Here is a 15840-nt window from a genome sequence, read left to right on the forward strand (position 1 = left end):
CTTAGATGTTAAGTTTTTTTAGAGATTAGTTTTAATTTTTCAGAAAAAAGGAGTTGTGTTCCTTCTCCCCGCCCCCCCCCCAACAGTGGTCCAACAGTGTTAACCAATACTTTCAAAAGCAAGCAAGCTCAAGCAAAGTGAAATTGTTGGAGCCCAATTTCTTTGCTTTTTAATTTTTATTTATTTTTAATTTTTTTTATTTTAGTGAGGCAGTTGGTGTTGAGTGACTTGCCCAGGGTCACACAGCTAGTAAGTGTCAAGTGTCTGAGGCCAGATTTGAACTCAGGTCCTCCTGAATCCAGGGCCAGTGCTCTATCCACCTCGCCACTTAGCTGCCCCATTTCTTTGCATTTTTAAAAAAAACCTGTCATCGAAAAAGCCAAAGTCTACATCATTTCAGCATGGTCATATAATGAAGGTTGTAGACACGTGGCAGAACAAGGACAGTGGACTGATGTGCATAAACAGATTTTGAAAATTTACTTAAAATATTAAAGTTCTGTGGCCTTTTCACTTTGAGTATTTTGGGGACTTTTTGCATCTTGGGAAGTACTGCTGTCTGGTATAGGGTGAATGTGGGCAAGTTGGTCACTTGTTTGGAAAATCAGGGGGTTGGACTATAGTAGAAGTTCTTCACCTAGGGTCTGTGAACTTGTTTAAATTTGGGGGGGATATAATTGGTTTCCTTTGTAATCCTATGGAGTTTATTTTAAAAAATTTATTCTGAGAAAGGGGCTCAAGGACAATATCTATGACCACCCCTTTCCTCCCCCCAGCAATAAAACCCCTGGAACAGAAGGCCCTCTCTGGCTCTGGCTCTAATTCTGTGAAGTCTGGGAAGAGAATAGTTAGCTATACACAGGAGATAATGTTGAGACCACATGGCTTTAGTTGACTTCATAACCTGACTTCATTAAACATCTTGGCTAAATGTTGTTTGAAGTGTGTTAACCTGTGTAGTTGATAGTTTGTTTCCAGTGATAAAGGTGGAAGCAGTACTTAATGATTAGTAGCCCTTTATAGAAAGAGTAGTGGTGACTTTGATATTCTCTGGGGTATTAGAAATGAACTAACAACCGGGTCACAAATCAGCTGTTGGACAGATACCTTTGAACAGTTATGCAGGAGCTTTTCTGTTCACTGGCAGTAAGCTGCTTCATAGCCCCGTCCTTCCCTTCCCGATCACCAATCTCTAGTCTTGGATCTACCCCAGCCAGTTGTACACAGGAAGATTGCGAGCCAAGTAGACCGCAGTGCATCTCTTCCTACCTGGTACAGTATTGTTTTTACAATACTGTAAAGACAGACAACTGTGAAAGACTTAGGAGCTCTGATCATAGAAATGACCAGTATGATTCCAGAGTACTAATGATGAAACATGCTCCCCACTTCCTGAGAGACATCTGATAGACTTGGAATGCAGAATGAGACTCTCCGTCTCTGACATGGATGATGTAGAAATTTCTTTTCTTCATTATCCATGTTTCATCATCCAGGGGTTTTGATTTTAGTTTGTTTTTCTTAGTTGATGTGAGGTGGGAGTGAGAGAAGGCTGATTTTTGCTGATTGAAAAAAAGTAGAAGGGTTTTTATAATTTTTAAGGAGATTGGCCAACTCTGTTCGACTGGAGACAAAGAGCAGAAATTTTGGACCATGTAGTAGATTTTGAAGTGTAGAGGAAGGTCATGTTGGATGGCCTCTTTTTTTTGGGGGGGGGGTGAGGCAATTGGGGTTAAGTGACTTGCCCAGGGTCACACAGCTAGTAAGTATCAAGTGTCTGAGGCTGTATTGGAACTCACGTCCTCCTGAATCCAAGGCCAGTGCTCTATTCACTGCGCCACCTAGCTGCCCCGATGGCCTCTTAAAAAAATTTTTTTTTTTAGTAGAGGCTGATTACTCTGTTGAAAGGGGGTTTGAGAAAAGAAAGAAAAGTTTGGAGTAGCTATTGTTCTAAGAATTATTGTACTGGGTCTGTCTAGTGTTGATAGATAGCTCTGTTGAGATGAGTTAACATGATTTTGTTAAGGATTGTGGGACTTCCTCCTGTGGTGTTCAGTATCTTGGAGAGATATTAGGCCACACCTGTCTGTGTTTGGTGGTTGGCAAGACATGATGGGGATAAGACAAGGAGACACAGGATTTGGAGGTAGGCTAGTTCGACTAACCTAATCAACAATAGATACCTGCAGCTCCTCAGTGACTTCTTTCAAAGCCTTTACTATTTTTTAGGAATAGCTCTGCAGCTACCCTAACTCTCAAGTCCATAAATCAAATCAACTTAATTGACTGCAAGTTCATAATCTCCATTTACAACTATGCCCAAGCAGCTTTAAGACAGTGTTGTTTTCCTCTTTATCTCCATTTCTTCCAATCTGTTTGGCCCTAATTCCTTCCTCTTTTTCATTCTTCATTCTTTTGTGATACTTTAATTGTGATAATAAGTTTCTCTAGCGGGTACAAAATTTTATTTTTTACTAATAGCTTTCTTGTTTGTAGTCTCAGGAGGAAAGAGATTTTTCTTAAATTTTTAAAAATCTTATTTGTATCTTGTTTTTAAATTGTCTTAACAGAGAATAAGAAGTGAAAAGTAAGTTCAGCAAAACTTAATTGTGACACAAATCAAGTTGGCTGTGGTACTCTATATCCATAGTTCATAATTCTCATCTCCGATGAAATAAAATTCATTATTCTAACACTACATTCAATTTGGATTTTTTTCTTATTATTTTTCCCTTGACAGCATTGCAGTAATTGTATATTTTGCTTTCCTGGTTTTACTTATTTCACTTTGCATCAGTGTTCTTAATATTCATTATTTCTTATTGTCTCATAATATTCTAAGGGGTAGCTATGTAGCGCAGTGGATAGAGCACTGGCCCTGGAGTCAGGAGGAACTGAGTTCAAATCCGGCCTCAGACACTTGACACTTAGCTGTGTGACCCTGGGCAAGTCACCTCCCCCTCAAATATTGTATCACATTCACATACCTTAATTTGTTTTAGCATTCTTCAAATGATGGGCATTTATTTTGTTTGCAGTTTGTTGCTATTGCAAAAATTGCTGCTGTAACTATTTTGTTATGTATTGTACCGTACCTTTCTGTCCAGCATCCTTGAAAGAGATTTTTCTTATACTTTTTACCTGTAATCTGGTGATTTCTGTAGTACTGTAATTTCTCCTTCATGAGAAATCATTTTCCCTCTTCTTTGCAGTATTAAAAGTTGTTGTAGTGGACAGAATTTTAGCAAGACAAATTTATGCTTCAGTAAACAAAAAAATTTAACATTAGAGTTGTCTAAAATGAAATGGACTGTTTTAGAAGCTAGTGACTTTCCCCATTAATTCAAATCTTGCATTGGAAACTAGGTATTACAAACATTTTCTGGTCTGGATTAGTATGGATGAGCCCTGAATCATCTTCAGATTAAGAGATTCTGCAGTTTCATGGCTGTCTCCATTATCTTGCCTATGTTCTCGTCCTGCTACCCCATTCCTTTCTTCCTTTTTTTGACTGAAATGTTTTTTTCCTCTTAATAATTTTTCATTTATATTGTTATATTGTGGTTGTCTCTATCCATTGGATTACAACAACTCAATAATATTCCATTGTGTTTAATTATTTAAGTCATTCTTTTTCTTTCTTTCTGTTTTGTTTTGTATGGGGTGGTTAAGTGACTTGCCCAAGGTCACACAGCTAGTAAGTGTCAAGTGTCTGAGGCTGGATTTGAACTCAGGTACTCCTGAATCTAGGGCCGGTGCTTTATCCACTTTGCCACCTAGCTGCCCCCCCATTATGTTTACATAATGTTTTTTTTAGTTCCCTTTCCAGGTATTGGGGACTGTATTATTATTAGTTGCTTATTTATTATTATTAGTTGTTTGCAATCTCAGAAAGTGCTCTTAAGAGTCTTTAAGTCACTTAACCATCATTGCCCTGCCCCCCCCCCCCCAAGTCTGTCTTTGATATCTTTGGGGTACATATCCAGTATTGGCATCACTGCATCAATTGATATGGACAGTTTAGTCCCTCTTTGTGAATAGGTTCACAGGTCTACCAAAAGTGCAGAAGTATGTTTGACATTTTGCTATCCTTCCATCTCAATAATTTCCCATTTTGAGGGGTGATCTTTGACAGTTTGCAGTGTTTGAGTGTTTATTCTCTTTCAGGCTATTTTGATCATATCACCATTGGAAGTAGCTATACATTAGTGTTAAAAATATGTTTTGTGTATATGAGGGAGAAGTTTAGTATTGTTGAAAAGTGCCTTACAGTTCTTGAAATACATCCTACCCTTCTTTGTTCCTTCTGTCCAATTCTGGACTCAGTTCATTGTCCATATGCATTGTTCATATAACAAATATATACCAATTCATTCACCTACTGATTCATTTATACACATGAACACACACATAATATACATATGTATGTATAGTCTCTCATCTGGCCAGTGGACCATTTTTCATCCATTTGGTGTGTCCATGTGGATTGTTGTTCTGATTTCTTTAGTGACTGTGGGTCTCATTGAGAAGGCTATTTAGTATTGTGAACCTTGATGCAATTAGTGAACAGTTGCATCTATAGGGGAGATTCTTTTCATTTGGACTTTGAGCAGGACTTCTTTCATGGTAGAGGCCAATTGCCTTTTCCCTTTTTGTATGCCCAGCTCAATATTGATAATCAGAGGTCACTGAATCTAGTTATTACCAGTTTTCTCTATCAGAGAATCTTTATTATCTTAACATGGATTCAGTTCAGTTGTTTTTCAATTGTTTTTGACTCCTTGTGTCCCCATTTAGGGTTTTCTTGGCAGAGGTACTGGAGTGATTTGCCATTTCCTTTTCCAGCTTTTTTTTTTTTATTACAGATGAGGAAAGTGAGGCAAACAGTTAAGTGATTTGCCTAGGATCACACAGCTAGTGAATATCTGAGGCCAGATTTGAACTCAGGAAGATCAGTCTTCCTGACTCTAGGACCAATACTCTACCACCTAGTTATCCCTTAACATGTATAGGAGTACTTTTAAAAAAATGGACACATTTTGTGTAAAAACACTTAGCAATAAACACCTAAACAATACTTTTCCCCTTTCCTTCCTCCCCCTCCTCCAAAAAATAGTTTATGCATTTTTTTCTTTTTGTTGTTTTGCAGGGCAATGGGGTTAAGTGACTTGCCTAGGGTCACACAGCTAGTAAGTGTCAAGTGTCTGAGGCCAGATTTGAACACAGGTCCTCCTGAATCCAGGGCTGGTGCTTTAACCACTATGCCACCTAGCTGACTTCCATAAGTGTGTGTTCTTGATCTTAGACAGCATAGTACTAACATTGGCCAGAGGTTTTACATTGTTGTGGTCACAATGAATTGTTCTTTTGATTTTGCTTTCTTCACTCTGTATCACTTATTAGTCTTCCCATGTTTCTCTGAACTCTTTAATAGTCACCCTTCCTTTTTAAATATGCCAAGGTTCTATGATTTCATCATTGTGGGAACTCTACCCAACAAGATCAGAAACCTGTCCCAAACTAATGGGAGCTGTCTTTAAGGCTATTCTATTAAATCAAGTGATTGGTTGGTTGGTTGTGGAGGTACCATTAAACAGCAACCATAATGGAATCTAGAGTACTTCAAAACTTTTTAGTCACTTGTTTTGCAGAAAATCATATGAGAAAGCCTTCCTATTGCCTTCTTACACTTTCAACAAGGCTGCCGTAAATGTGTGTATGTATGTGTGTGTGTGTGTGTGTGTATCATTGTTATAGATGAGAAAAATGTAGAAAGTGTCCGAATACTGATTTGAATGTAGCATTAGCTCTAGTGGTTGCCCAATTACTGTTGCTACTTTGAGCATTAGGAGCATTTTTCACATAAACTGTTCAACATAGCCTATCCTCTAGCCTACCTAGCTTTATTAAGTTTTGTTTTTTTGGACCTAGGTGTAAGTCTTTTTTACTTTTATCCTTATCAAATAGCGTTTTTGTAGACTTGACCCGTTGTTTTAGCCTATCAAAAGTTCACCCCCTGCTCAAGGCTTCTTTTCTGCTAGTTTCTTCTGCTCTTTAACCTTCTTTGCTCTTGCAAGCTTCTTATTACCTCCAAGCTTTTTCCTCTTCCCATCTACCCTTTCTTTCTTTGCCTCTATAATCTTCTTTCATGTGGCAGCTCTTTTATTTTCTTGGATTCTTAGCCTGGTGTAGAATTGTATTTCAGTGCATTGTCTTGGTACAGGGGTTTAGTTTCATCATGATTCTCAAGTTCTTCTTTGGGTTTTTCTGGAATACTTTGTCATTTTGCGTGGTGCATGGAGGGCCCTCTGGATCTCTGGGCATTTAAAAATTCTGGTAAGGTCTTTGTGGGTGGGAAGATTGTAGTGACTCTTCAGGGTAGTAGGCCATGCTGTGTTTCCATATAGGTCATCCAAATTATAGAAGACACTCAGTTCAAATAAAGAAAAACCCATGTGCCCACTGGGAGGAACTCAAAGGTGCAGTTTGTTCACATTAAGATAAGTAATACCAGGAATGGTCCCAAAGGTCTTGGTATTGCTATTGTCTCCATTATAGTTGATCCAGGGTTCCTGGTGCTGGATCTGATGGTTCCTGAAGCAGAGACCTTTTCGATGTTATTGCATGCCTTCAGCAAAACTGCTTCCTTAGTCTGCTTATGCCACTAGAGGAAGTTCTGAGGCTTCAATTCGATGACCTTTTGACATGACCCAGTGCCAGCTGGGCGGAGGTTGCTAATGCAGAGCAGATGGCATGTGTTTTTGCATTGTGTTCACTCTGTGCTGCCAATGGCACCAAGTCTTTGTGGGAGCAAACATGGAACCTGAATTTGAGGAATCTTGAGCAACTGTTCTGATGACATGCTAATTCATTGACAGCTTAAGGCTGCCAGTTATTTTTTTCTGAAGTTGGTAGGAACAAAATTCACAATATCTGGATGAATTGGAGGCTTAAAGATGGCAGGCAAGGTAGCATCGCCAGGTGTATACTTGCCCTTTTTCAGAGTACATGGCTATCAAGGGATGTACCCAAGTCACAGCCAGCTCTGGAGATTCTGTTTACATATTTAAAAAATCTTTTTCTCTATCACTGGGCTTGTTTTCTTAGCTGTTAGGTTGAATATGACAAAGATGGATACTGTGAGTATGTTTGGATTTTGTGAAGGACAGATTGGAAATAGGAGGATAGGCATTAGATTTTATAGAGGAAGTAAATGGTTTGAGAGCTATAATCTCATAGATCCTGTTCTCTAGGACAACAGGACTTAGGTAAAAGATCAGTTAGGTCAGTCTAGGAAGGAAGACTTAGTAACAGCTAGTTTAAGTTCCTCTTTTAGCCAGGAGCTTCTTGGCTAAAACCCACATGGTTTGAAATGTAGACAAAAGGGAGCTAGTGAGTTATAAACTTCAAGTCTCTTTTCACATTTACTAGCTCTGATTCTGAGTTTCTTATACCAACTGCATACACATACACACATCCCTAAATACATAAACATATATATGTGTGTGTGTATATCACATAAATACATATATATATATATAGACACACATACATATATGTGCATATGAATATCTTTGTTATAGCAAAGAGTGATTTCTTAAGACCCAACATGACCTGAGAGAAATATCTATTATAATCTCTAACTATTGTTACCTGATCACTGGCCAAACTTCTGATTAATTTAGTTCCTTAGGAAGTGGTATCCTGAGTGTGTGACTAGTATTGGTTATAAGAGCGGATAGTGCTTTCATTATAACTGGATTTTGATTTAGAATTTAGTCTCTTTTGATTGTTTGGTATGGCTCACTTTATTTGGGCCTGATGAACCTTGGGTCAACTGACAAAATCAAATTTCTTGATTTTTTTTTTTTTTAGATCAGAACTGGACACCAGAGAGGAGGTAACTATAACAATATTGAGGCTTCTTTCTCAAAACTCCATTAGCACAGCAAATAGAGTTGTGGTGGGGGGTTTGTAATGAGGATTCTGCGTATCAAGAACAAGAATGAAGGCGTGATCAACATATATGTATGTTTGGAAGAATTATAAAGAGAGGGACAAGAAACCACAAAATGGGCTTATAAGGGAGCAGGAGGGCAAGGCCTAGAATCTGAGAAGTAAACAAGATGGGCAGTTGTGGCAGCAGCTTTGAGGGACAGAGAAGGAAAGGAAATGGGACAGAGAGAATCCTTGTGGAAGCACACACCACACAGTGAAGCAGTTACAGGTTTCTCGGCAACAATGTTAGGATTAGGAGGCAAAAGAGAAACATTTCTCGGCAAAATGTTAGGATTAGGAGGCAAAAGAATGTAAGCCAGGAAGAGTTGCTACTGCCACCAACCACATTAAGAGTCAAAAGAGTGAGGGAGTCTGGGAGCGGCACTCATGCTGGGGTGTTTGGGGTCTTCGGGCTGATGTTTACTGAGCACCCCAGCAGTGCTGCCAGTTTGTGTTGGGGCTAGAAAAACCCACCCTGGAGTGGAGCTGTTTGGAGGAATGGGTTTGGCTGTTTTTCTGGGGAGGGGGCATAGGTAGGATAGATAGTGAAAGCTAATGAGGAAAACAAGAGAGAAGATTCTTTTTTCATTTAACAAGCATTTGTTTTCTCTCTTCACCTACTCTTGTAACAAGTATTCTTAGTCAAACAAAACAAGTCCCACATTGACCATCTCCAAAGATGTGTGCCTTAATTTGTATTTTGAGTCTGTCACCTGTCATTAGAGTAGGGAGTATTTATCCTTCCTTGGTCCTCTGGAATTGGGCTTGGTCATTGCTGTTCAGAGATCTTGTCTTTCAGAGTTGTGTTTTTTTCCTGTGGTTGTATACATCATTATAGTGCAGCTCACTTGACTCTCGGTTCATAAGTCTTCCCAGGTAATTTCTTATGGTACAATAGTATTCCCCAGTTATGGGGATCCCCCGTCATAACCACAAAAAGAACTGCTCAAGTAGTTTTGTACCTGTGGGTCCTTTCCCTCTTCTTTTGCTCTCAGGTCTAGGCCTGGTAGTAATATTTTTGTTTCAGAAGGTACACCCTGGTCATAGCATTAGGTGCACAGTCCTGAATGGCTTTCCAGTGTAGCCATTTGGTCCAAAGATCTGTGCCATTACATCACTGTGCATGTTTTCCTATGGGGCTGCCCCCAATAACATTTGTAGTCTTTTGTTTTATCTTTGTCAGTCTGATAGCCAGGGAGTGACACCTCCACTTGGTCTTAATTTTAATTTCTCTTATTTTAGTGATTGGTAGCACTTTTCATGTGACTATTGATATCTTGGAGTTCTTCCTTTGAAAACTATCTTTTAAAATCCTTTTGGCCATTTATCAATTTGGAATCCTTATGAAGATTTTAAAGATATTAACATTTCCTGTATCTTCTGATCTAGATTCACTATAAACAGGTGAACAGGTGTATTGGATAATCCTGCTCTGGTAGCTGATAGTCATGATTGTTTTGTGTCCATGACTGCTTATAATTAAGTTATGAAGCTTATTGATAATTTTCCTGCCGTGATTCATTCATGGAGCTGATTATGAATTGCACAATTGAATGACACAAGATGTTTGTGATGGCTAGGGGAAGGGCTATCATTGTAAGGTGTCTTCTTTTGCTCTGTGTTCAACTGGGGGGTGGTCCATATATATGTAATTTATATGATTTCTTTATGTCCTCTGCTCTCTTTTAAAAAAATTTTTTTTGCGGGGCATTGAGGGTTAAGTGACTTGCTCAGGGTCCCACAGCTAGTAAGTGTCAGGTGTCTGAATTTGGATTTGAACTCAGGTCCTCCTGAACCCGGGGCCGGTGTTTTATCTACTGCACCACTTAGCTGCCCCCTGTCCTTTGCTCTTTAATTTTAGTAGAGAGCAAGGATAAAAGTTTATGGGTGTCAGTTCCCTCATCCGTAAAGTGAATTTGGATTAGATATCTTAGATGCCATGTAGGATTCCATGACACCAAGCATGGGGGGGGGGGCAATGAGGGTTAAGTGACTTGCTGGGGTCACACAGCTAGTAAGTGTCAAGTGTCTGAGGTCATATTTGAACTCAGGTACTCCTGAATCCAGGACTGGTGTTTTATCCACTGCGCCGCCTAGCTGCCCCTGGCACCAAGCATTTTTAAATAGTTTTCTGTGTGCCAATCATTTCTGGGATGGAAGGCAGGCAAGGGAAGAGACATTCTTTTTGTTTGTTTGTTTGTTTGTTTTTTTGTTTTTTTGGGAGGGGCAAGTGACTTGCCCATGGTCACACAGCTAGTAAGTGTCAAGTGTTTAAGGCCTGGTTTGAACTCAGGTCCTGCATCCAGGGCCAGTGCTTTATCCATTGTGTCACCTAGCCGCCCCCAGGAGCTCACATTCTTAATTAGAGGTTCCCCTATTGAAGCACTTCTTGCCTGTCTATTTACATGCTGTCCCTTTGTGTTCTAAAATGGTAGAGTTGCCACTCTCAGACTCTGGTTACTCATTTGCCTGTTGTTCCTCTTCTTTTTATATGCTATCTTTGACCTCTTGCCAACCCATAGGAAATAGGAGGAAAAAATGAACAAAGTGCTAGTTTTCTCCATTCAGCTGTTAGGTAGACACTTTTTGATTTTCATGGTAATTTTGAGCCCTAGTTCAGTTTAAGTTAGACTGTCTGAATACAAATCTTTACATAAAGCCCTCCCTAAAACCTGTTCAGGAGATGAGGATTCCATAGTCATTTCATGTGACCCCTTTTGAGTTTGCAGATAACTTCCTGTTCCCACACCATTTGGCATAATTTTAGGAAATAGTCACCCAGTTTATTTAAATAATGCAAACACCTTATGATGTGATCAGAATTGCTTTTAAGGCTGTTTAGCTGTGATTACAGTAACAAGCTTTGTCTCATCCTCAGATTGCAGGATGTAGTGATTTTATAGCATTTAGTCCTGTAGTCTGAATACCAAAGGCATATGCAACATATATGTCCTAGTATTTCAAAGGTTTAGGTTTTTTGTTTGTTTTGTTTTGTTTTTTAGTGAGGCAATTGGGGTTAAGTGACTTGCTCAGGGTCACACAGCTAGTAAGTGTTAAGTGTTTGAGGCTGGATTTGAACTCAGGTATTCCTGTTTCCAGGGCCGGTGCTCTATCCACTGTGCCACCTAGCTGCCCCCTCAAAGGTTTAGTTTTTAATTTAGTGGCAGCACTATGTTTTGCAAATATAATTCAAAATTATGTATTTTACTTTTCACTCAAGAGTTTGCATGGCACTAATCCTGTACACATTAAAACAGTTTACTTATTCAATTCCAAATACATCTCCCATAGCACCAAGCACACACATAGATTGTCGGTTGTTAGTGCTATCTTACCTTTTGGTGGATGAATGTGAGGATATTCTTCTCCTTCCTTTTTTCTTTTATACTGTTTTCCTTCCTCACATACCCTTCTCCTTCCTTGACTCATTACGTTTTAGAGTTTTGCATCTGGAAGGGATAGTATAACTTTACAGATGAAGAAGGAACCCTGTTGCAGTCAAGTGATTTGTTTAAAGTTACACTCCAAGTTAGAGGTAGATTTGAGACTAGCAATGAGATCACTTGATTCATGGTCTAGTTTCTTTTTCTTGCCAAACTCTGTGACCTCCTTTATTTTTGATGCTATGCCAGTAGCCAGAGACCTTTGTTGGGAGAGAATTGATAGAGCTTTGGAGTGAGTAGCTGTTCTCCAAGTAGCTGCACTTAGGGCAATAGGTATACTCAGGATGAGAAGTGGGGTGCTCATAGAGACCTTATGTTATAAACAAGAACCTGGTGGAAAAAAGATACAAGTATTTGTTTTACTCTTCTCCATTAATGTAGATTCTAGAAGGAAAGGCTGTGTGGTGTGGTGGGAGGAGCATTAGATTTGGATTGGAAGATTTGAAGGAACATTCAATCTTGAGGTTGGTTACTATTTGCTCTGTGTATGATGTTGGGTAAATCACTTCCTGCTTTGGGGCTTCATTTTCTGGAATAGCTCTAAATCTGTGATCCTAATGGGCCCTCTTTGTCTGCCCAAGGTTGAGATCAGTGATAAGACCATTATGAATCTGTTGCCTCCTTTAAGAAGGGACCAGAATTCCTTCCTTCCTTCCTTCCTTCATGGGGTCTATGTAGCATTTAATTTTTACTCAATTATATGCAAAAAACAAGTTTCAACATCCATCTTTAAAACTTTGTGTTCCAAATTCTCTCCCTTCCTACCCCTTCCCCCATGAAGGCAAGTAATTCAGTATATGCTATACATGTGCAGTCATGCAAAACATTTTCATTTCAGTTATGTTGTGAAAAAAAAACCCACAAAAAATCCTCAAGAAAAATAAAGTTAAAAAAATTATGTTTCAATCTGTATTCAGACACCATCAACTCTTTCTCTGTGGATGGATAACATTTTTCATCATAAATTTTTCACAGTTGTCTTGGAACATTGTATTGCTGAGAATAGTCAAGTCAGTCACAGCTGATCATCTTAGAATATTGCTGTTACTTTGCACAAAGTACATTTCACTTTGCATCAGCTCATGTAAGTCTTTCCAGGTTTTTCTGAGAGCATCCTGCTCATCATCTCTTATAGCACGATACTGTTCCATCACAATCACATACCACAGTTTGTTCAGCCATTCCCCAATTGATGGGTATATCCATAATTTCCAATTTTTTGCCACTAGAAACAAATTGCTATAAATATTTTTGTGCATATCGAGTTCTTTCCCATTTTGTTTTTTAATTTCTTTTTGGATACTGACCTAGTTGGGGTATTGCTAGGACAAAGAGTATGCATGGTTTTATACCCTTTGGCCATAGTTCCAAATTGCTCCACAGAATGGTCGAATCCGTTTACAACTCCATCAACAGTGCATTACATCCCCTACAATGCCCTTCATTCTCCTCTGCTATCCTATTATCCAATAGGCATGACGTATAGTATACCAGAATTGTTTTGACTTGTATCTTTCCAATCAATAGTGAGATAGAATATTTTTTTCCCATATGGCTGTAGATAGCTTTGATTATTTCATCTGAAAACTGTTGCTATGTTTTGATCATTTATCAATTGGGGAATGGCTCTTAAGTTAATAAATTTGACTCAATTCTCGATATATTTGAGAAATGAGATCTTTATTAGACAAACTTGCTTTTAATTTTTTTTTCACAGTTACTACTGCTGTTTCCCCCATCCTATTTTTTCCTGGCACCATTTACAGAATTCCTTTATTTCTACACAGAAAGGTTCTGCTGTTATGCTTGTAAGTGTTCATTTGTTTACCTTTTCCCCCTCCCCAAGCTTCTTTTGGGGGCTGAATAAAGATCCCTAATGCACAGAGAGCTATTGGATCACATGGTCACATAGGTTCCATGGTTACTAACAGTGGATGAAAATTATACCAAGACCAATTTCAGTTCAGTATGAAGAACTTTCTATTGTCTGACTAAAACTGAAATGGGCTTCACTCATGAGGCATTGAATTCTTATCACTGAAGCTGATCAAACGGAGGCTGACTGTTAACTTGTTAAAGAGGGGATTTATTCTTTTTTAAATAGTTTTTTAATTGATATTGCTCGACACTATTTTATTGATATAATCACCTGAATTTCTCCCTATATCCTACCATTCCTCTTCCCAGATAGTCATCCCATATAAAAATATTTTTTCAAATAAAAAAAGGAATAAGAGGGAAAAAATCATAACTGGTCAGCACGTCAGAAAAAAATCTAGTCTTTGACACCTCATCTGGAACTCCATCACCTAGTATTTAATGAACCTACAAAAAATCCTTATGAAAGAACTCTGTTCAATAACAACTGCTGGGAAAATTGGGAAGCAGTTGGACAGAAATTAGACCAATATCTTACACTATTTTCCCCAATAAATTCAAATGATGCAGGACTGGAATATTAAAAATCATAGTCTGAAAAAGTAAAGCAGATGAAGAACCTTTCACAGCTGTGATGGGAGCTGTGGAAGATGTGGCAAAGAGGTGTGATCTTAACTGGCTTTTGAGCTTTTCTAGGTGCTTTGTGCAGTTCTTTTCTCCCATCTAAGGATCTGTGCATCTCCCCCTCCCCCCAAACTCTTCTACTTCTGCTCTCTTGTGCCAAGCTGGGCAAAGCCTAGGCCCACTTCCACACAACAGCTATTCAGGTTTTTAAATACAGTTATTTTTTCCTCAAGTTACCTCTTCTTCAGGCAGGTGCGGCCTCCAGTTCCCTCCTTGTCTTGGTCATTTCTGTGAGGAGTTATTAAATGCTGCCTTTCTGTTCCTTTGTTGGTCTTGACCTTTTAATCAATGAATTAATCCATTCATCAATCACTAAGCATTTATTTAGTGTTTACTATGTGCTAAGCACAGTGCTAGGTTCTGGGGATAGAAATATAAGGAAGGGGAGGCAGCTAGGTGGGGCAGTGGATAAAGCACTGGCCTTGGATTCAGGAGGACCTGAGTTCAAATCCAGCCTCAGACACTTGACACTTACTAGCTGTGTGACCCTGGGCAAGTCACTTAACCCTCATTGCCTGGCCAAAAAAACATATATATATGAGGAAGGGAAAATATCTCAGCCCTGTAGGAGCATATATTCTAATGGCGGAGATGAAAGGTGTCTGGGAAGTATATACCAGATAAATACAAGGAAACACAAGGTAGTTCTGAGGCGATTGTGGAAGACTTCATGGAGAACAAAATGTGGAAGCTCTCTCTCTTTCTGGAAGTGAGGGATTGGTTGAAGCAGAGGTGAGGATGCAGTGTATTATAGGCATGTGAGATGGGCAATGCAGGGGTAGGAAGACAGAAGATGGAATGCTGCATGTGAGGACCAGAGACAACTCTATGGGAAGGGGAATCATGTGTAGAGACCGATGAGAAAACTAGTTTAGTGCACGGTGTTGCTACTGGCACTAGGGAGGCACTGCAGTTTTATGAGCAGGGGAGTGACAAGACCACATCTGTGCTTTGGTAACAGGGTGGAGGCTGCAGTGCAGTGGGGAGAGACTTGTGGCAGGGATACCACTCCGGAGGACATGGGAAGAATCTGGGGGGAGACTGTCTGAGCTGGACCTTTTCTCCTTTTGCAGCTTCTAGCAGTGTGCCAACTTAAGAACTATTCACCTGAAAACACAACTTAGAAAACCATGGGAAAAAAGGGAATGTTAATGGCTGAAATAATGGATGGTATTTTTGTTCATGCAATTTTGGAAATCATGAAATCAAATTGTAAATTCAAAAAACTTTAGCATTTTATCCCTGCCAGTGTATTTAGCCCTAGGATATGATCTAATGTTATCCTACAACATTCTATGTAGGGAAATTTGCTTTACGGTTTTCCTTGAGAAAGATTTCTAGACTATTTCCAGTGGATATTTTTGTCTCTCTGATTAAAAGGTGAGTGAAAATTTGAGCTTAGTGATTCAGAGTTTTTTTGATGATGGCTTTGTGGGTAAAGACCTGATCACCATAGAAGATCTTTTACTTTGTGTAACAAGGCTGTAAAACAAGGTACTGACATGTCTGTTTTCCCTCTTTAAAACAACAGGTACGATCCATGGATGAACTGAACCATGATTTTCAAGCACTTGCTCTTGAGGGAAGAGCTATGGGAGAGGTAAGTGGAACTGGTATGAAAGAAGAGCGAGCCAGTTCTTAAGGAAAGAACTTGTCTTTCCTAAAATGCCTCATATAGCTTTCAGAGGGGTGTCCTTTCTTCTCTTTGTGACCATTATAATGCCAGTGGGACAAATGTAGGTAGTTGCTGGTGGAGCACCACCTTGTCTAATGCCTTTAAAATAAAAGGGACAAATACATGAATATAGTCAATCATAATAAACAGATTCATTGTAAG

At 39.1% G+C, this 15840-nt stretch overlaps 1 protein-coding gene across 12 annotated transcripts in view; it reads left to right on the top strand.

Moving 5' to 3' along the window:
• Positions 1-15840, top strand: part of PUM1 (pumilio RNA binding family member 1) — a 178510-nt gene that overhangs the window by 45069 nt on the left and 117601 nt on the right. For all 12 annotated transcript variants that reach the window (XM_043992834.1, XM_043992836.1, XM_043992840.1 and 9 more), the window contains one exon: positions 15535-15603. In XM_043992834.1, coding sequence (XP_043848769.1) covers positions 15535-15603 — 69 coding nt within the window. The remainder of the gene's footprint in view (positions 1-15534; positions 15604-15840) is intronic.

This window comes from Dromiciops gliroides, chromosome 3 (assembly GCF_019393635.1).
Source record: "Dromiciops gliroides isolate mDroGli1 chromosome 3, mDroGli1.pri, whole genome shotgun sequence".
NCBI lineage: Eukaryota > Metazoa > Chordata > Mammalia > Microbiotheria > Microbiotheriidae > Dromiciops > Dromiciops gliroides.